The sequence below is a fragment of the Huiozyma naganishii genome, chromosome 12 (assembly GCF_000348985.1).
Source record: "Huiozyma naganishii CBS 8797 chromosome 12, complete genome".
Classification (NCBI taxonomy): Eukaryota; Fungi; Ascomycota; class Saccharomycetes; order Saccharomycetales; family Saccharomycetaceae; genus Huiozyma; species Huiozyma naganishii.
Genome location: NC_035933.1, coordinates 360,082 through 380,849, shown reverse-complemented (window position 1 = coordinate 380,849; position 20,768 = coordinate 360,082). Strand labels below are relative to the sequence as shown.

The 20,768-nt window shown below is 50.0% G+C and overlaps 10 protein-coding genes across 10 annotated transcripts; 3 read left to right on the top strand and 7 right to left on the bottom strand.

The window, feature by feature from the left end:
- Nucleotides 1-180: 180 nt before the first annotated feature.
- Nucleotides 181-882, top strand: RPL40A (ubiquitin-60S ribosomal protein eL40 RPL40A fusion protein; the record flags this gene model as incomplete). Its single annotated transcript, XM_022610816.1, has 2 exons — nt 181-188; nt 504-882. The coding sequence occupies 2 exons, from the start codon at nt 181-183 to the stop codon at nt 880-882; spliced, it is 387 nt and encodes a 128-aa protein (XP_022467074.1).
- A 269-nt stretch (nt 883-1,151) lies between these two features.
- Nucleotides 1,152-4,754, bottom strand: SLN1 (histidine kinase; the record flags this gene model as incomplete). Its single annotated transcript, XM_022610815.1, has 1 exon — nt 1,152-4,754. One exon carries the CDS (start codon nt 4,752-4,754, stop codon nt 1,152-1,154), a length of 3,603 nt encoding a protein of 1,200 aa, XP_022467073.1.
- A 219-nt stretch (nt 4,755-4,973) lies between these two features.
- ATG32 (mitophagy protein ATG32) lies at nt 4,974-6,308 on the bottom strand (the record flags this gene model as incomplete). The annotated part of the gene is made up of 1 exon (XM_022610814.1): nt 4,974-6,308. The coding sequence occupies one exon, from the start codon at nt 6,306-6,308 to the stop codon at nt 4,974-4,976; it is 1,335 nt and encodes a 444-aa protein (XP_022467072.1).
- A 106-nt stretch (nt 6,309-6,414) lies between these two features.
- On the bottom strand, nt 6,415-7,347 carry PAN6 (pantoate--beta-alanine ligase PAN6; the record flags this gene model as incomplete). Its single annotated transcript, XM_022610813.1, has 1 exon — nt 6,415-7,347. The coding sequence occupies one exon, from the start codon at nt 7,345-7,347 to the stop codon at nt 6,415-6,417; it is 933 nt and encodes a 310-aa protein (XP_022467071.1).
- Nucleotides 7,348-7,509: 162 nt separating this feature from the next.
- On the top strand, nt 7,510-9,519 carry NDC80 (kinetochore-associated Ndc80 complex subunit NDC80; the record flags this gene model as incomplete). Its single annotated transcript, XM_022610812.1, has 1 exon — nt 7,510-9,519. One exon carries the CDS (start codon nt 7,510-7,512, stop codon nt 9,517-9,519), a length of 2,010 nt encoding a protein of 669 aa, XP_022467070.1.
- Nucleotides 9,520-9,769: 250 nt separating this feature from the next.
- On the bottom strand, nt 9,770-12,325 carry SSL2 (TFIIH/NER complex ATPase/helicase subunit SSL2; the record flags this gene model as incomplete). The annotated part of the gene is made up of 1 exon (XM_022610811.1): nt 9,770-12,325. The coding sequence occupies one exon, from the start codon at nt 12,323-12,325 to the stop codon at nt 9,770-9,772; it is 2,556 nt and encodes an 851-aa protein (XP_022467069.1).
- Nucleotides 12,326-13,384: 1,059 nt separating this feature from the next.
- Nucleotides 13,385-14,530, bottom strand: LPX1 (triglyceride lipase; the record flags this gene model as incomplete). Its single annotated transcript, XM_022610810.1, has 1 exon — nt 13,385-14,530. The coding sequence occupies one exon, from the start codon at nt 14,528-14,530 to the stop codon at nt 13,385-13,387; it is 1,146 nt and encodes a 381-aa protein (XP_022467068.1).
- A 245-nt stretch (nt 14,531-14,775) lies between these two features.
- On the bottom strand, nt 14,776-15,855 carry WHI5 (transcriptional repressor WHI5; the record flags this gene model as incomplete). Its single annotated transcript, XM_022610809.1, has 1 exon — nt 14,776-15,855. One exon carries the CDS (start codon nt 15,853-15,855, stop codon nt 14,776-14,778), a length of 1,080 nt encoding a protein of 359 aa, XP_022467067.1.
- Nucleotides 15,856-16,176: 321 nt separating this feature from the next.
- On the bottom strand, nt 16,177-17,799 carry KNAG0L02040 (LIM domain-containing protein; the record flags this gene model as incomplete). The annotated part of the gene is made up of 1 exon (XM_022610807.1): nt 16,177-17,799. The coding sequence occupies one exon, from the start codon at nt 17,797-17,799 to the stop codon at nt 16,177-16,179; it is 1,623 nt and encodes a 540-aa protein (XP_022467066.1).
- Nucleotides 17,800-18,261: 462 nt separating this feature from the next.
- Nucleotides 18,262-20,655, top strand: TGL5 (triacylglycerol lipase; the record flags this gene model as incomplete). Its single annotated transcript, XM_022610806.1, has 1 exon — nt 18,262-20,655. One exon carries the CDS (start codon nt 18,262-18,264, stop codon nt 20,653-20,655), a length of 2,394 nt encoding a protein of 797 aa, XP_022467065.1.
- Nucleotides 20,656-20,768: the final 113 nt, after the last annotated feature.

The following is a 20,768-nucleotide window of genomic DNA, read 5'->3' as shown; positions in this document are numbered from 1 at the left end:
AGTTCTCCAGGCGGAAACGGGTCTGTCTAAGCCCGGCGCCCAGCTGCTGGCACACTGTCCGTTCTGGTCTGTACGCATCCTGGAGTCTAGTAGTAGTGATAGTAGTAGTAGTAGTAGTAGACGTCTTGCGCAGGTTGATTAGTAGCATAGCTTCAGAGATAGACCCCCAGGATTTCAGAAATGCAAATGTATGTGCTAATGTTTGGATGCCGTATGGCTCGTTAAAAATAGAGATTAGTATGGGCCCGTTATTCAAGGAACATTTTGGTACCATGAACTATTGAAAGTTTTAAGATTGTGATAAGAGCACGTTTCAATCTGGTTGTTGGTGTTCTGCACCTAAGTGGATTGCCGATGCACTGTGTCACTTACATTCCGCGTTTCTCAAAGAATTGCTTGAATCTTCCACATTATTCTCACCCAACGTTTACTGTCCCCCCCCCCACCAACTTTTTACTAACAAGATAGTGTGTTCCCCGCCCACATGCCCCGTTATATTACAGTTTTGTCAAGACTTTGACTGGTAAGACCATCACGTTGGAAGTCGAATCTTCCGACACCATTGACAATGTCAAGGCTAAGATCCAAGACAAAGAAGGTATCCCACCTGACCAACAGAGATTGATCTTCGCTGGTAAGCAACTAGAAGACGGCAGAACTTTGTCCGACTACAACATCCAGAAGGAGTCCACTCTGCATTTGGTCCTAAGATTGAGAGGTGGTATTATTGAACCATCTTTGAAGGCTTTGGCTTCCAAGTACAACTGTGAGAAGTCCGTCTGCCGTAAGTGTTACGCTAGATTGCCTCCAAGAGCCACCAACTGTAGAAAGAGAAAGTGTGGCCACACCAACCAGTTGCGTCCAAAGAAGAAGTTAAAATAGTCGCATTGCAACTCTCGGACGTCCAATCCCAGGAATCCGCTTTTATTGCTCCTTTTTTGTTACGATTTGTGTGCGTATATGTGTCAAGAGTTACAGACGAACTCGAAGGTATCTTCAGTTTTTTATACATAGCACCTCTCATATAATATAAGTAGAAGGTATTACTGCTAGAAAAAGATCCACCCAACGAGGTTGCACCTCCTCGGAGTAAGCCTTTTAGATTTTGGCGTTTAAATGTCCTATGTTATGCTTAAATATATATATGACTTTCAAGTTTCAACGGGTTTCGAGTCTTCCTCCCTTTCGTCACTGCAAAACTCCTTCAAGATCGTCTTCAACTTCGTTCTCTTGATCGGTTTCGACAAAAATCCATCCATCCCCGCATCCAAACACTCCTTGATGTTGCTGTCATCAGCGAAAGCGGTCAACGCAACGATCGGGAAGTCACAGTGTAGGTCGTGTCGTATCATCTTTGTAGACGTTAACCCATCAACTTTGGGCATCTGAACATCCATGAAGATCAAGTTGTAGCGAGAACCTTTATCTTGTAGCTGTTTCACTTTGTCAAACGCGTCTTGTCCATCACAGGCAAGATCAATGTCTTTGACACCTTCCAGCTGCAGCATTCGTTTGATGACTTCTTGGTTAACGTGATTATCTTCTGCAACAAGAATCTTGTACGCGCCGTTCCCCTCGGACGTCTTCTTGGTCTGTTCAGCACTGCTAGAAACGTTCAACAGTGGATCGTTCGGCTTCTCCTCCTTAAAGGACGATAAATGTGGGATACTCCGCGTAGACGTTGCTGTCCCCGTGCTTTGCAAGAATGGACGGTCAAGGCTCATGGTACTGTTGCTGGCGCTCAACCTTTCATGATCTTTGTCTCTGTTGCGATGCATGTGGCTCAGATGGTCGTCACTTTCGCTCCTGAAAGTGATATTCTCCCCTGTCCTCTCAGGAGAGTTGATTACCACTCTGTCAGAGACGGATCTATCGCACTTGAGACGAGGCGACTTCGTTGGTGTACGTGTATGAACACTGTGATGACTGGACGCACCGGCAGTGACAATAGATGATCTCGACTTGCGGCTATTCAAGCTTCTTGCCATCCTGAACTTAACCTTCCTGTTCTTCTTGCTCTTTGCGTTGAACTCATCCTCAAAGGGGTCTTCGACATTGGCAAAGTTGATCTCACGCGTCTGCGTCAGCGGTAGCGTAAACGTGAATTTACTCCCGACGCCAACTTTACTCTCCAAAAGCATCTTACCTTTCATCATCCCGGCCAATTGTCTACAAATCGACAACCCCAAACCAGTACCACCGTACTGTCTGGACAATGTCTGGTCACCTTGGACAAAGGGCTCAAAGACAGACTCCTGAAGCCCCTTGTCGATACCGGGACCGGAGTCTTCCACCTCGAATGATATAACCCACGTCTTAGGTGTCTCCAATTCGACCCCCATCTCACTTTCATCGTCCTCGTCGTACAGGTTTGTCGTCTTTTTGAACTGACTGTTGAATATGGCGTCATCGTACGAACTTGTCGTTGAAGAAATCATGGACTCGTTATCCTCGTACATGTTATCTTCGTCACTCTCCTGTGCGACTCGATCTGTCGTCGGGGTCGCGTCATAGGCAGTGTCCGAAGAGGTGTTGTTCTTCGAAGCCGTATCTGAAGTAAATTTATCCTTGCCTTGCCCCTCGGATTTGACATTCAGTGATGGAGTAGAATCGGTGATCTCTGTCCCCGGTTTCACATACACTTTATTGTGGTTGTACTTTTCACTCAGCGCCTCGTCGTACAGGCCAAGGACTTTCATCCTAACATCAACTTTCCCATCCACTGGAGTAAATTTCAGTGCATTGGAAACCAAGTTCATCACAATTTGGATGATTCTGTTGGAATCCCCGTACAGTACCATGCTTCTGATCATGTTGGGAGATAAGATAATCGATAACCTGACGTGTTGGTCCTTTGCGACTTTCCCGAAAATGGACTTGATTTGTAAGGCGACATCTGTTATGCAGAAGTTCCTCTTCTCCAATTTAGTTCTCTTCAGGACGTTTTTGGAGAAAGTGAGCAACTCGGTTAGAATATGCAGTAACAGTTCACCTGATCTAAAGATCAGTTTCAGACTGTTCCGTATCTTGTCGATGTCAGTCTCCTCCATAGAGATCGCAGTCATGCCCAGTATACCGTTTAGCGGGGTTCTTAATTCGTGCGAAATGTTTGCTATGAAAACAGTCTTGGCCTCGTTAGCTGTTTCTGCCTCTATCTTGGCAGCCTCCAGCTGTTTGGTTCTTGCCCTGACTCTTTCCTCCAGTAGCGCATAGTGCTGGTCTAGTGCATCCGTCATTGTGTTGAAAGTCTCTGTCAAGTCCGACAACTCGTCTTTGAAAAGAGCTCTGTAACTGGGCACTCTTGCCTGTATCAGGTTAACGGCAGTAGTGTAATGCTTTGACGTGTTCGACAATCTTTCCAGTCTGTCGCTGACGTTCGACAGCGAGATACCTGAAAAGACCCCGTCCGCGTGTGGGGAGTGTTCCTCTCTTATATTTGATACTGCTATCGAGCTGGAACTGTTGTTCGTGTTTGTGTCCTGATCCGATGGCGGTTGTGCCTTCTCATTGCTGTTATTGTTGTTGATATTGTTCGTTGAGACGGGGTGCAGTGGGAATGATATCAGCGAGCTCTTGTCTCGGAGTATCGAGTTTGCCCTGCTCCCTGAAGTCGGCGTAGTCGGTCTGAGACCCCTGCTCTCGGTGATCAGTTCTGTGGCCTTTTGCAGCCTGACAATGGGTTTGACAGCCCAGTGTGCCAGCGGGAAAGTGATGAGCATGGCGAACACGCCGATCCCGACGACTGTGCCCGCGATAATCTTGGCCAGTTTTGTTGCTGGCGATATGAATACTGATTCCGCCTGTGCGACGATGGCCACCCAGTTGGCCAAGTTTGACGTCGAGGGGGAGTAACCTACCGCAAGTTTCAGTCGGTAGAACAGTCTTGTTGATTTGAGGGCCCCACCTTTCCCCTGTCGGAGTGCGCTGCTGAGGAAAGTGTTATTGTTCAGTGGGAACGTCTCATTGAGGATTGAAGAAGTGCTCCCAAAGGGCGGGAACACGAACCTGTACGCGTCGAGCTTAGTCGCGTTTGTGTAAACTGCGGAGACGATCGCTACGTAGGACCTCTCCAGTGCCGTTGTGTCGTTGAACACGCTGAGGAGCCCCTCTGCGGACATGACTACCGTGACGTACCCGTAGACCCTCGAGTCTGTGAGTATGATGGACGGGTTTGCAAAGATGGGCAGCGACATAGACATGAGGTACGATGACCCGTTCTTGACCGGGTTCGTGACGATCCCGTTGGTCTCGAGCGACGAGGGCAGCGGCACGTTCGTGGACAGTGGGAGCAGCTGTGTGAGCACGTCTTCTGGGATGAGATCCCCCGTGCTGTTGTTCGTTGTGTTGAGCACCGTGGTGAAGGACGAGTCGTACACTCTTGCGACAGAGAACAGGTTCGATGACCCGAGAAACTTTTCAAGGACACTCTGCGAGTCCATCCAGTTTGCGTCGGACTTGTTCCCCGCGACGTAGTTCGCGAGACCCGTCTGCAGCGTGTCCCTGGACGCGACCCAGTAACACTGGTAGTAAAGGTAGTTTAGATTCTGGTCGATCTGTGAAGACTTCAACTGCGCAGCAATGTACAGCCGGTCTGACCGCAGGTTCTTGTAGTTCGATGTGAAGTACACCCCCGTGGTGACCGCCAGTATCACGAGCGAGATGATCGCGACGATACTGACGAGCATCGTGAGCTGCGCCCTGATCCCGACCCTGTACGGCGGTTTCGGCGTAAAACTCCTCAGACGAAACCACATACGTGTGTTAACAGCAGCAGTAGTAGATCCAGTGACGTACAACCTATAACCAGCTTCTCCGAACCGTGTCAACAGTTCACCACTCTTCTTCATCAAACAACGCGATAATAACGTTTTATATAATACCGAAGCGATGAGCAACTGTAACTGGACTTCAAAGAGAGAAAAAACGATTGTGTGTGAGTGGGTGAATGAATATATGTATGTGTATGTAGCGTGCTAAATGACCGCGTATCCGAGCTGTAGGAACCTGTTCGGGTCGTGCAGGTGCCACTCCTGAGAGCGGTCGATGTAGTGAAACGGCTTGTGCATGGCTTGCTTGACGAAAGCGGTGGCCCTCTTGAGCGAGTTCTTAACGATGCTGAGGCAGTGCCGCAGCGTCGTGTGGCTGTCTGCGTCGTGGTCGATTCCTGATGGAGTTGCTGCCGCAGCGGCTGCCGCGGCGGTGGACGTAGTAGCGGCCAAAGTGTGGTCTGTGTGTCTGAAGTTGAAGCAGGATACGCACATGGATGACGAGACGACGTACGAGACGCAGTAGTACCCTGCACCGATCCCCAGCGAGATGGACACCCCCCAGAGCAGCCATCTTTTAAACGTGCCCTCTGGTTTGCTGGGCCCACGGTGCGGGTCGTCTTCGTTGTGATCTGGGTGCTGTTCCTGGGTCGTCTGTGGATCATTGTGGATCACCCCTGCCGGTTCCTGTTGGCGAGCCAAGTTATCCACGAAATGGAACATCTTGTCGAGAGCCTCGTTGTTTGACAGCGGGACCGGTGGATGTAGCAACGAGACGAGTCTCTGCCGTGTGAAGTTGCGAAGCACGTTCTTGACCTGTACCTGCCTGTCCCTGTCGTAGACTGCCACCACGGGGACCTCCGGGCACGCACAGTGCACTCTGTTCAGCAACGATATAAGCTCGCGGACCTCCTGCACGACGATGAGGATCCCCTGGCGGTCCGCGCACTGCGCCAGGTCGTGCACACCGGCTGTAAGCTCGAATCTGTGTCTGAACTGTTCCGGAACCGTCTCCTGACAGAACTTGACCGCGCCTCTCCCCAGCACAGCGACTTTGAAGCACCGGGTCTGCAGTGCAGTGGACACCGTGCTGGGGGCACCTGCCACGGTCGTGTACAACTTGGGCATGATGAACGAGTTCGACGACGACGTGAGACTCTTCGACACGGTGGCGCTGTCGTCATCAACACCATCCAGTGTCGACGACGTCGACTGCAGACTCATCGCAGGGCGAGCCATCCGTGTATCGGCAACACCCCCACCTTCACCGTCACCGGGGCTCCCTTGCTCGGGCTCACCTTCCTCAGAGGTGTCACTCGACGACAGCACGCCGTTGTTGGTCTGCTGCGACGCAGAACGCTCCATAGCACTCAACTCGTCCCTCTCCACGGTACACCAGGACTCCGAGAGCTGGATCTGTCCTGCACCCTTGTTCCTGGAACTTCCGGGGGCCTCCGCATGGCCCCCCCGCTCGCAACTCTTCTCCAGCAACTCCAACACAGATAGATGCGGGTCCAGCACACTGTTAGCGTGTCCACTCATCCTCTCAACGTGTCTCTTGAACACCTTCCAGCCTTGCAGTAAACGTGGGGCACCCTCCCCACCCTAAGTCATCGGTGACTTAAAGGTTTATTATATATTGCGTTACTTAAGCAGTAGCGGAGACGATGACGTTGTCGATGAGGCGGACGCGAGTCGCTGCTAGTGAGCGGTCGCGCACGTACACTGCGCAGCTGATGACCACGCGGGTGTTGTCCCCCGTGTCTTGTTTGTGCGCCTCCTCACTATCTAGTTCTGCGAGGGACCCCCAGCGGGCGACAGAGACGTAGTCGACTTCGAAGTCTCCGGAGTCCACGAAAGGTTGCCACAGGGCTCTGATCGCTGCGGTGATCTCGTCGTGGTGTGGGCGCGGGGTCTTGCTTGTCAGGAGGTCTGCACCGACGAGTAGCCCGCGGTGCAGGGACGCGGCGATCTCGAGGGACTCTGGAGAGAGGTACCTGTTCCTGCTACTCAGGGCGAGTCCGCTGGCGTCCCTTACAATGGGCATCATCACGAGCACCGTGGGGGTGAACAGTTCACGGACCATCGTCTGGAGGACAATGAACTGCTGCACGTCTTTCTGACCAAAGTACGCGACGTCCGGTCCGACGATGTTGAGCAGTTTCGTCACGACGGTCGCGACACCGCGGAAGAAGTTGGGTCGCGTACGGCCCTCGAGCATCTCGCTGACACCCAGTACAGTCACGAACGCACCGCGTTGCTCCCTCGTGTCCAGCGGGATCCCCTGCGGGTACATCTCGCTGGTCTTGGGCGCAAACACAAGATCCACACCCAGGGACTCGAGCAGAGCGCAATCCGCCTCTAGCGTCCTAGGGTACTCGTCGAGGTCCTCCCCCGGGGCGAACTGCGACGGGTTCACAAAGATACTCACTGCAGTGGCACTGTTCTCAGCGATGGACCGTTTGACAAGTGACGCGTGGCCCGCGTGTAGAGCGCCCATCGTCGGCACAAACCCGACAGAACGGCCCAATTGGCTCCTCCGCCACTCCTGCAACTCGGAAACACCGTGTACAACCCTCATCGCTGCCTAAACGGTGCCCTCTTAGTAGTTGTTGAGGCCATCGCAGTGAACACCGTCTGATCTTTAAAGTGAAATATTGCAATACATAAACAACATCAACATCAACAACAACATCAACAACAGCGTCTCCAGACACGCCACGTCCAGTCGCTGAGAGGGTCAATGGTTTCAAGTGCAGTGGGCGGTGCAGTAGCGGTGGGCCATCAGGCGGGGAACCCGTTCTTTGCCGAGTCGCGCGAGGGAGCGCCAAGACGGAGGAGGAACAGTGCAGGGTCCTCGATCCCGAGTCTCAACAGGGCCGTGTCCCTCGGTGGTGCGGGCGCCGGGGGCGTCGGGGGGTCCAGGGGATCCGGTGAGCCCCGGAAGAAGCGGTCGCGGTCGACGCTGCCGGCGTCTGTGGGTCTTGGCGGTGGTATCGCGGCGGTTGCACCGGCGCAGAGGAAGGATTCGCGACCACTGAGGGACAAGAACTTCCAGTTGGCCATTGAGGAGGAGATCCTCCAGTACCTGCAGGCTCATGGGTTTGACAGGGATACGCAGTTTGCGCAGGGCGCGCTGACGCTCAAGATCCTGCAGACGCCGACGCAGAAGACTTACATGCTCATCTTCCGATGGCTGTACGCTCGTGTCGACCCGAATTACACTTTCAAACGGTCCGTCGAGGCCGAGTTTTACGACTGTCTCAAGAGACTCGGTTGCCCCTTCCTCGCAGATATCAACAAGTCGCAGATCAGTGCCGTCGGCGGGTCCCAGTGGCATAAGTTCCTAGGGTTGCTCCACTGGTTCGTCAAGTTCAACAGCAGAATGGACAGTATCCGCGAGCAAGTTGACAATGTCGCAATTAACGAGCCCGCACAGAACATCTTACAGACCACGAGGGCCGCGGCTACCGTGGAGGAGCAGGACCAGATCAAGCAGAACTACGAACGGCTGCTCGAGAGCCTCGTCAACGAGTACACAATGGATACGTACAAACTGTTCCTGCTCAGGAACGAGAACTACGGCGCAATGAAAGCTAAGTTTGAAACGAACGTCGAGAAGTTTGTCCAAGTGATACACCTCGACATCAACAACTTGCAAAACGAAAATGAAAAGCTGCTCGCACACTACGACACGGTCCTGGGAAAGACACAGGAGTTGCGGATCGCCAAGGAGAAACTCAATAACTTGCAGAATGACGTGGCGAAATACCAAATGTACATCGATGATTTCACGGCAAAACAGGCAGAGAGGCCCGCAAAATTGCACAACATGCAAAGGAGGGCAGAGGAGCACCAAAAACAGATAGACGAGCTGAAGGAACAGATCCAGCGACTCCTCGAGGAAATGAAATTGCGCGGGTTGTCCCTCGAGCGTGTCGAGGACTTGAACAAACAGAAGGAGATCTTGTTGCAGACACTCGACAACCTCGCGGACCAGTCGGACAAACTGATCGCGTCAATGCAGAACAAAAAATTGGAAAACAAAACGCTCAAGACAAGGATCTCTGCGCTGCTCAACGAATACAACGCGTCCATCGAACTGCTGTTCGAGAGAAGATTCCAAAAGACTGGTAGGTCCGTGGAAAACATCCAAGAGTACACACTGGACTTGGAGAAACAACTTGCCGCAGTGGACGAAAATTCAAAGTTGGTGTACAACTCCTTGTTCAATAAGGGACCCGAGTACTCCATGGAGGACGCTCTAACAAACAGGTTTGTCAGACTCATGGAGGACATCGAAGTGAGTATGGAATCTCTGATGAACGACATTACAGAACTGGAGCAAAGACAACGATTTCTGGAGGAGAATATCGAGTCCAAGGAATGGGATAACATGCAACTCGCACAGAAACTGAGGGCCATGCAAGAACAGAACAGTGCCAGGAGAAGAGAATTGGAGCGCGAGCTTGAGTCTCAGAAAAAAATAGCATTCCAGTTGCAAAATAGAAATGAGGAGACTCTGCGACAGATTGAACTGAGGATTGGGGACGCAAAGGCACTCGTCCAGGACAAGAAGGCAGAACTCGAACAACTGAAGGTGTCTCTCCAGCAGGAGAAAAAGCAAACGGAGCAGCAAATGCTGGAGAGGGTCCAGTACATCGAGAACTTCAGAGTGACAATCCAAGAATCTCTCAATCAAACGAGCGACATCGTTGTAGAAGAGTTGCAAAAATTGAAGCTGGATCAATAAGAATGGTGTCCCTGTAAAATATGGTTATAAAAGGAAAGAAAAAAGAACGCCTACTTGCAAGCAATATATTCGACGAAGAAGAAACGCTTCTCATAGCATGGATGCATGGAAACTTAGAACCCCTCGTGTCATGAAACTGTCAGGGCAAAGGATGGAGATCCGAAGAGAAAAAAAAGAGTTGTTTTTTGTATTTGTGCTGTTGTATTAATATATAATTAATCATCCCTAAACGTGTGTTGTTGTATCACTACTATTTCTTACCGTCCTTATAATAGATCTTACGGATCAATGGATGATGTTCCTTGATCTCTTTGTTCCTGTTTGGACCCGTCTCCGCGTAAGCCATGTCCTCACCACCAGCAAGACCAGCCATAGACGCTTGGCCCCTCACTGCCTTCGACTTGAACCTCTTGAGAGCGCCACCACTGCGGCCAACAAAGTTATCTGCATCGTCACCTTCCTCCAGTGCAGCAGCCTCCTCGTTCTTCAACAGTACCTCCTGCAACAGCTCCCTACGTTCTCTCGCAGATGCGTACGCCAAATTGAGAAGGTTCTCCATACCGTGTAGATGAGTGATAACTTTAAATGCGTAACCTTGGTCCACCAAAAATGCCTGCCTCTTCGTCGAATAAAACATCTCCTGTGTGTCCTTTGAGACTAACGAGTAGAAAAAGGCGTTAAACCCTTCATCGTTACGTCTCTTGGCTCTTAAAATTCTGCCCAACCTTTGCGCCTCTTGACGACGAGACCCATAGTGCGACGATATCTGAATCAAGCAGGTGGCCTCTGGTAGATCGATCGAGGTATCACCGACTTTGGACAAGAAAATTGTGTTGATCTGGTCGTTGAACTGGAAATTTTGCAAAATGTTCATACGTTCCTGTTGTGGGGTAGACCCGTAAATGAACGGTTTCCCCAACTTCAAAGCGTACTGTTGCAACGCGTAAACGTTGTCTGAAAACACGATAATTTTGTCGCCTCTTCTCTCATGGTACTGAATCAAAAATTGGCAAGCTTGGAATTTAGTTGGATTCATAATGTATAATAGCATCCTCTTCCTTGCGTTTTCCCTCAAATACTCCTGGTAGAACTCGGCTGTCATAGGACACCACACTTCCGCACATTGCACATTGGCAATGTGACCTTTCTGTGATAATTCCATCCAGTTTGCCTCGTACAGCTTGGGGCCAATCAGGAAGTTCAAATCACTAATTTTGTCATCCTCTCTGACTAACGTGGCGGTCAGCCCAAGTTTGGCATGTGCTGCAATTGCTGAAACGACTCTACGGAACATGGCAGCGGGAACGACATGCACTTCATCCAGAATAATAAACCCCCATTCTCTCCCGGTTAGGAAATCCATCACTTTCTGAGAATCGTGAGACCTGTTTCTTGTGTTTGCAACCATGGAATACGTCGAGACAACGAGACCAGATTCCGTCTGAAACATCTCTTTGTTATCCGATGTGAAAACGGCACAGTTTTCCGGTTGCAAAGTACACCATTGTAGAAATTGCTGACGCCATTGCATGACTGATACGGCCGATGTACACAGCACAATAACGGATTTCTTGATAGTACACGCGGCTGTGATCCCAACTAAAGTTTTACCAGCACCGCATGGCAGAACGATAATACCACTTCTAGCACGACCATTACCAAACATCTTACTTAAGGATTTCTCTTGGTAAGGTCTAATCTGCGTCGATGGCTTCAAATCGATATCTAGATCAGGGTTACGGTGGTCATTCCTAAAATCGTACTCTTCTAGAACCGGATAATCAATCTCCTGGCATCTTTTCTTGACGATCTCGACAGACTCGTTTGCAATTTCAAAAGAGTGCACAGCATCAATGTCATCCTCCTCGTCATCCCTCTCGTTATCACCGCCCACAACAGCACTGAACATGGCTTCTACATCGTTTGGGTTTACGTTGTTTCTGTTCTTCGTTGTGTCCACCCCACCCGCCGTTGGGACTTCCTTCTCCGCCTCATTTTTGGCTTGTTGTTGTTGTTGCTGCAGTTCGCTGTCTATTCTCAAGGGGCCGATGATTTGGTCTCTCAACAGCATTTGCAGAATTTCAGCCTGAGTTGTCTCTACGAAATACCTATTGTGTTTGATGACCAACTTCACTTTCCCGTATGAGATAGTGGCGTTTTTGATAAAGTCGACGATGGATTTCGCTACGGGCACCTTCGATAGTCTATCTAGAACAGACAGAATGTCGTCTGTCTCCAACCCGACCGATACGGCTGCGTAGAGTGAGTACGCTGTGATTCTATATTCATGAATATGCGATGGTCTGCTGATTGGCTCTGCAATCGTGACCAAAAAGTCTTGAGCTTGCTCCGCAAGAGGTGAAAAACTCTCTAAGATGATTCTACCGTCACTGGGGGATATCCATATGGGTCTGGATGCGTGATCCGGCCTTAATCTTAGATAACTGAAGTCGTGAGATTTGAACATTGGCGACACTGTGTCTGGGGTGAAGTCGTCCGGGATATCCGTGTTCCCGTTCTGCAGAAAGGACTGGTCCTTTGCAGCCAGCTGGTTCATCTGCGCGGTTTCCGCTCTGTCCCTCTTCTTTGATGCCTTCTTCGGTTTCGTGGCTCCATTTGGAGCCGGAGCCGTGTTTGCCGACTCACCGTAACCAAAATCATCGTTACCCTCGATAAAACCCTCATCAACTCTTTCTACAACTTCCTCATCAGTACCGTCCGAGTTATCGTCAGAGAAGAAGTTCTCATCCAGCTGAGGGAATATTTTGGCCTTACTTCTGGTCTTATACCCATCTACGTCCGTCATTTGATTGATTAGTTCGAAAAGGGTGATGTGAGAGTAAATACAGTATTTTTACCTCTGTTTGTAACAGGTAGCTGTGATGGGGTAGAAGTTGTCCTGTAGTTTTAATGAAAGTACCTCTTACTAAGCAAATGGAAGCTCCAAATATGCAAAAAAAAAGGAACTGGGGTATGTATAACTCAGTGAAAAGTACAAGAGCGACAATAAAGTATAATGCTCTGATCAACTATGACTATGTCTGGGTATAGTTCGAGAAGTGCCAGCAGGGTTCTGACTGTGCACCGTTCAAGATGGGATGCTACAATCCGTCTTCCAGTTCCTTTTCGATTCCAGAAATTTAAGTATTTCCAAAAAAACCGATGATCATCTTCTACGGAGCGGTAGTAAGACACTCTGTGACACATATTCGGTCACTTTGTATCTGCTTTGGTGGATATTGGGAGACAGTTCGAGGATAAGTTTGGAGGGGATTTGGCCATCTTATCATGGCTGTAGTGGTTGTCTGGCTTTAGTTGAACAGGAATACATATATTAATATATTTGTGAAAATAAATAACGGAACTCCCCTGGGGTACTCATGACCCAATAATCTAATTAGACTAAGTCAAGCAAGTGCAACGGATATACAACGCATAACTACCTAGACGGCAAATATCAAACTGTCCTGACACAACCTTCTTTAGCTCTTCCTGTTGAATAGGGTTTTGTTCGCCGTGGCTATTCATTGTAGTAGAGTAAGAGATGTTTTAGTTCACTTTACTTCTGGTGTATACTTAATATATAAGTATATGGTTCGATGATCTCTTCTATATTGTAACAAATAGAAGGATCAATTCATTCGAGGTAGTTAGGCATTAGATATGTGAGAATTTGCTCAGCGTCAATGGTGTGGCTCTTCATTTTCTATATCCAGCACTTCCATTTCGCTTACAATATTTTACATTTTTTGTTTAGTTATTTCATTTCACTGCAACATTATAAAGAACTAATCATACGCATTTCTTTAAAGAATATTACCTCAGAATACCAGGACATATTTCAGAATTTGGCTGCCCTCTACAATCACAACTTGGCAACCTTTGATAAAGGGAAGTCTGATATTCTTTCCTTGCAAAACCTTCGGTATTGCTCTGCAAATCTCCCCGTCCTCTGAGAGTCCGATAACTTTTCGACTTGAACATCTTGCAATGTCGACACAAACTTTGAAATATGTTTCTGTATTTCCATGAGCACCGCATCTGGCATCTCCAAATTCAACAAATGGTCACCATCCTCGACGATGTGCTTTTCGTAATTGTGTATCTCCTTCGTAAGCAATTCTTGGTTGGCCGGGGGGGTCCAATGGGACACCCCACCTACGATACTATAAACTGGGACGTGTATGAATTTCAGATTAGCAATCAGCCACGACGTACATGGATTCAAAGTCATGTAGCACAGTGAGTTTTGTCTGCGGTCTATTTTTGTCCTTACGGTCCCATCACGATGGTCCATCCGTCTCTCGAAATCGATAAGCCTTTGAAGAATTACAGGGTGCGTCTTTGTAAAGAAACTGCGCTGTGTCATAAACTCGACGTATTCGGCGTCCGTCTCGAAAGAGCTCTCCATCTTCGCCCAGAGTGCGTTGAAGAATTTTGAGTTCAATACGGTAAACTGTCTGTGATCCTCGGGCATGAAGTGAGCGACCACCACGGGTTCAATAGCAATCACAGTGCTGAAGAAATCGAGACAGAGGACCGCGCAACAGAGTGCTTGGAACCCTCCCATCGAGTGGCCCACGACAACGTTATGTACAGTTTCCCCATCAAGTTCCAACGGGAACTCGTCGAGTGCTATTTGACAGGCATCCCTCGCGCCGTCGACCCAGTCAAAATCAACCCCGAGCTTTCCCTCGTTCAAGACGGCAGAATCCCCATGGGTAGCTTGATCCAACAGCACTATTTTAAGGGGTTGCCAAGGCAGTTCCCCAGCGTTATGGGCCAGTTTGACCAGATAGTACTCCCACACTACTCTATTCATGCCGCTCCCGTGCAAGAATATCAAATTCACTAGCGGTTTCACAGGGTCCCTGTGCGTGAATTCGTACAGATCGTAAACCAGCTGCAACCTGTCCGTCTGCGGGACCAACACGGACTGGGCCCTCCTGTTCCTCACAGCATCGACCACTTTTGTGGTGCAGTGATAGTATTCCCGCAGTGTGTTCTCCATTTTGCAGTCCTGTGTAGCGGTGGGGCGAGTGGAGTATCCAGAAGTTACCTGCAATTACTTCCTTGTATATTAATATATATATATATATATGTACATGCACGCATACGGGTGCGATGTTGTGGGAGAGGTATATACGTTAAGCGAGTGTCTTGTCTCCGCGTTGCGCTGTGGGGTCAAACCGGGGAGTTATTCTGTTACATTAAGAGTTCGTGTCTCTTGGGAAAAGGGCAGTGAGTTTCGTCTTTCTACTCCGAGTCTGTCTCCACTTCCGTCTCGTCTCCGCGTGTAGGCTTATCTGCGATCCTCGTCGGCGGGGCGAGTTGCTGTGTAGAGCTGAGGGACATCAGTGTCTCCACTGCGACGACGTCTACCTCGTCCGCTTGTCCACTGGTCTTCCCCCGCGGGTCAGAAACGCTGCTGGGCGCCGGTTTGGCTTTTGATAGCGCCGGCGTCGGCGCCCTCCCCGTCCAGCGTATCGGTGACACGTTGAGTCGGTCTCTACTTGGTGTTCCTGACTCGCTGTGTGCGGGTTCCCCGCCGCGGGATTGCCGCAACGAGGGCGACAATGCTTGCAAGAATGCAAGGTGAGCCTCCGTTCCCTCTGTTGCCCGTGCGTCCCCTGAAGGCCCAGCCTCCTCCTGCGAAGAGGCGAACTTGTTGACGTATTTCGTGGTGGGCGACGCAGCAGCGACGGGTGGCCCCGTCTGACGCGACGGCGAGATCCTTTGCGGGCTGGTTAGTATCGCTGCCTTATTGTATGCGTGTTGCGTGAGTTCGTTCTCCAGTTCAGGAAGCGTCTTATCCACCCACCCGTTCTGCAATTTGACAAAAGCGTAACTGAGCCTTGTCTTCAAGTTATGCGAGAGTTCTTTAATGGGTTTGTTGTCCTTGGAGACACTCCCCTGATTGGAGTGGCTCGGGGACTTGAGCTGCTCCTGCAGCTGCGACGGCGAAAGAAACACCTCTGTGTTGCGCGACTTGGGCGTTGTAGGTGGAAGCAGCGAGCGTGCCCTCGGAGACGTAAACGTCGCGCTTATCGCCCTGTGGTGCGCCGCCTGCGAGTGCCGCCCCTCTGTCCGTGGCGTCGCCAAAAACCCAAGCGACGTGGACGACCGCCTCGCCCTGCTGCTCCCAGCAGGAGGCGAGGGAGTCGCCAAGTATCCATCACCGTCATCACCATCACCATCATCACCGTCATCGTCACTGCCCGGAGACCTGTGCACAAACCCAACGGACAGCCGTTTCCTACGACTCTCTCTTTTAGGGGTAGTCGCAACATCTTCACCGCTGCCACTTGCATGCACCCCGCGTATATCCTCGCTCATATAGCAGTATATATATCACCCAAAGCAAAAGACACACACAGTACTCTACCAGTGAAGACCAACCTAGCAGCCCACACACAGAACCAACACTCGCCGAGACACAACTCACAGAACAACTTCAACGCACCCAGAGAGTATCTACTGAATAATAATAATAATATTACACAATGGCACATGTTGCCGAATTTCTCGAAAACGACTCTGAAATTTTTCCGGCCCCCAAAAAAACAACGTCATTTTGCACGGCCAGATCTGGCAGGCACCGCGGAACGGATACGCGGGAAACGCCAAGAGATGATTCCCGGCGGAGGCACGGCGCGTCTATCCTGCGATGAGTCGCGTGCGGCGCTTCTCGACGGTGTGCGTGCTGTGGGCGTCGCTGGGGCCGTGGTCGAACTCGAACAGTCCGTCCGCGGCGAGCTGGTCGAGGTCGTGCGCGCCGCAGAGGGGCACGTCGCCGTTGATGAGCAGGTAGTCGCTGCTGATCTGCTCGTGGCACACGACGCAGACGAGGCAGCCAGGGTGGAACCGCTCCGCGCGGTCGTTCTCGAGGCAGTCGCCCTCGATGAACCCGCCACACAGCTTGCAGATGCTCCCGTTGCGCTCGTGGTAGTGTTCCTGGCAGTAGGGTGTGTCCGCGATGACGTAGCACGCGTGGTGCTTGTCGAATTGCAAGTCGCACTCCGCGCAGTGGAAGCACCTGCGGTGCCACTGCCCTGATAGTTCCGATGCAGTGACGCGCTTGCCCTCAACGGGCATGTGACAGCCCCTGCAGGGGCCTTCGCCGCGGGGGTGAACCAAGCCTGGCCCGGCCTGCTCCGGGAGAGCCGATAAGTAATGGCTGGACCGCTCCCATCTGTTCCCCGCGTGCCTCAATTGCTCGCTTCCCGAGTCGCTTGGCAACGAGTCGTCCAAATGTGCAATTAGTTGCTCCAAGCGCTTGTTCGGCACCTGTATTTCCTCGTCCTGGGCAACCGCATCCCCTGAGGCCATCCTCGCAGCAGACACCTCGCGGCCGCCATCTTTCACCAGTTGCTCCAAACTCTCGTTCGGGTGAAGGTGTAAGCCATCCACTACTGCATCCGCGCCATCGTTCTCCTGGACCCATTTGATCTCTGGAATCAAATCCGGCTCATCAGCAGAGAAGTCCCCACGAGCGTCACTGATCCCTGAAAGAACCTTCATGTTTGGGCCAACGCATATATCGGCAGCGACACAGTCCGTGGACAACGGGGTTTCGATCCGCGTTATCTCCTCGTCGTTCAAGAAGGACGCGTCGTCAACGGGCTCCTCCACGTTCTTCTGCAAGGGGAGAAACGTGCGAGCGGGAGACTGCATCTCATGTTCACCCCCCCTATCGTTACCATAACTAAATGCCGCTGTCATGTCAACCGCTTTGAGATCTTCTGCTACATTTTCCGCATCACCAGTGTCGTTAGCTTCAAAATTGAAGAAAGACGTTGCATTGGACGTGCTCTTCTCCTGTGGGCGCCATGATTTATCCTCATGGAACAAGGGGGCAAACCCACTCAACTGTGGCGACAGATAGTATGTGCTCTGCGATTGTTTGGCCCCCCCCATTACCTTCGACGGTGTGGCGCTGTCCAGGGGGGCTGTCTGATTGAATTTCGCAAACCCGTGCGGACTCACCGTTGGTGTTGTTGGCGCCGACTCAGGTACTCGGGAGCGCCCCGCAACTGATACCGGGGGGCTCGAAGTGGTGATCTGGGGTAGGGGCTGCTGGATGTGCAAAGTCGGTGTCACCTCGGCACGGGGCCGCAGACTCGGTGTTGATCGTGCCGTCCTCAACGGTGTGCTCGAGGGCAATCGAGAACTGCGGTCTGAATTGTCATTCTTGGAGTAGTTTACGTCGAAACCCGCCCGTTCCAAAGTGGTCATGTACCGGACCTTGGAGTTCAATGAGGGAAATGGCGAACCGTACATATTCTTTGTGTGTGTGTTGCCGCTAGCTATGTGCTGATCTTACGCCCACTTTGACAAGCAAGAAACCGTCAGAGCAACGTGGAGTGGAATGAAAGTTACAGACTCAAACACATACCGGGTTTTCCAAACATCGAGAGAAACCTGTTCATCTCTTCTCGAGATACGCGATGACATTTTGCGCAATGGAGAAATTGGTAAACAAAGAAAACAAAACGCGACGCGAAAAGTTGAAAACCGCAAGCCCTAATTGCCAAGCCCTAATCTTAAGGTCCTAATTTTACTTTTGTTAGGGCTTCTTTTCAAGCCCTAATTTTTACCCTCTCGTTTAGGGCTTGGCTGTTTAAGTCACAGACATCAGAACAGGAAGCGGGCTCCGAAGGTCACTTTGAACAGAAGCAGAGTGTGTTCTTGTTATCCTGGGGCCACGGCACGATTGAGTTACCAGATCGTCTTGTCTGCATCATGAAGAGTGCGTATCCGGTAACACAGTACCTGATAGAGCGGTACTACGAGTCCCGCGGGTCTCTCATCCCGGACGGCCTGCATTTAAAAGACCACAGGAGCAGCGAGGAGTTATTCAATGACATTACGTCGCCTGGACTAGTCGCTGGTAGCATGGTGACCTCCAATGGGGATAGTGGTGGCAGTCCCGAGGACTCCGAGGAGTCGATAGGGGAAGAGTTTAGTCTGCCTGAACTTCCGTCGGAGTCCCTGTTTGTCAGATGGTTTACAAGGATTAACAGCGTGCTTTCAATGGGCACCAACAGTTACGGTTACGCTACAGACCTCAAGATCAAAGATTTGCAAATGGAGCAAGCACAGGCGATCTCGTACCTACAGTGGAGGGCTACTGGTCTTAGGCTGGATGAACTTATGGGACTTGAAGACTGGAAGTTGGAACCAAAGAACGATTTGTACGACTACGATATGATCGCGGGGTTGACCCGTCAGTTGCGGGAATGCAGGATAAACGAGGATTACGCTAAATTACTTTATCTCATAAGAATCAACTGGGTACGGCATTTGGGGAACATGGGAGACGTTAACTTGTACACACACTGCAATGTCGGGACAAAGACAATCATCGAGGAGTATCTCGAAGAATCCGAATTAGACCTGCATGCGCTCTTGCTACAGGATGAACTGGATGCAAGCTACGTGCTTGGTATTTTACAACAGACGAAGCGTAACATTGGTAAATCTGCGTTGGTGTTGAGTGGTGGGGCGACTTTTGGACTGTTCCATATTGGTGTTATCGCCGTTCTATTCGAGGCACAGCTAATACCGAAAGTTATTAGTGGGACAAGTGCAGGTGCAATTGTTGCCAGTATTTTCTGCGTTCACACCAGGGAAGAGATACCGAGTCTTCTTGCCAATGTCCTAGACATGGAGTTTAATATCTTCAAAGATGAAAAGGACAAGTCGTCTAGCGAAGATTTCCTCCTAAAATTGTCGAGGTTTTTGAAAGGTGGCTCGTGGTTTGAGAGCAAGCATTTGATGAACACTATGATTAAGTTCTTGGGTAATATGACTTTCAAAGAAGCATACTATAGAACTGGGAAAATACTCAACATTACAGTGTCCTCGGCATCAATCTTTGAACAACCAAGAGTGCTCAACAACTTAACAGCATCGAACGTATTGATTTGGTCCGCGGTGTGCGCATCGTGTTCAGTACCAGGAATATTCCCAGCAACTCCGCTGTACGAAAAAGACCCCAAAACGGGGGAAACTCGTGAATGGTTGGGTGAGAAGTCTACCAAGTTTCTGGATGGCTCTGTCGATAATGATCTACCAACGTCAAGACTATCTGAGATGTTCAATGTCGACCACATCATTGCATGTCAAGTGAACCCTCACGTATTCCCCTTATTAAAGACGTCGAACTCTTGTGTTGGGGGTCAGGTGCAGAACAGGTTGAGCACCATGTTTAAGTCAACTATGACAGACCTTTACAAAACTGTATCCAATGAGCTCATTTACATGCTCGAAATGAGTGGCGAGTTGGGGATCGCCCCTGTCGTTATGGCGAAGATGAGGTCTGTTCTATCTCAAAAATACACAGGCAATATTACGATTTTACCGGATCTGAATATGTTACTGAAATTTGATGAACTACTGAAAAACCCTTCACGTACTTTTTTACTTGAGGAAACCACCTTGGGAGCTCGTGCAACGTGGCCTAAAGTATCGATGATCAAAAATAATTGTGGACAAGAGTTCGCGCTCGATAGATCAATCACATTTCTACAAACAAAGGTCCTGATGTCGTCGGCCATTAAGAACTCCTTACAGTTTGTTGACGGCTCTTTCGGACTTGTAAGGCTCAGTGATGACCAAAGTGTGCACAATAAGAACAAAAACAAAACTAAAGATAATGACATAGAAGAGAATAGGGACACTGGAAGACAAATCTTAGAGGATAATCTGTTCGAGACAGAAGCTCGGAACGCCCTCATGTTTATTAGGAAGAGCAATGATACTTCTGATAGGAGACTGCGGTCGATGAGCTTGAAGGTCGACAGACCAACTAACATTGACGTTAACGATCACCTCACGTTGGACCTGCCGAACCGACCCCCGGTCCGTAGCGGCAAGTCGATATCGTTCTCATCCATACCAAGTACAAGAAGTAGGAGATCAGGTACCTTGCAGGCAAATATGATCCGGAACAACGAAAGGGACATGAAATCTGTGATAGAAAGGAAACGAATGAACCAGGGGTCTCCCACGCGACTGATTCCGGAATTGACTGCTCCTAAACCCCAAAATATGCATTTTAAACCAAAAGTACTCGAACAACAAAATACACATAAATTTAATCGGTCCCTCCAACAGAAGGAAAAAAACACTTGAACAGCATCTACACCTTATACAACATTTAAAAAGTACACATATAATCTAACACCAGAATGTCTTCAATCATCACTGCTAAAAGCAATAAAATTCCATAAAAACTGGTCCCGTCT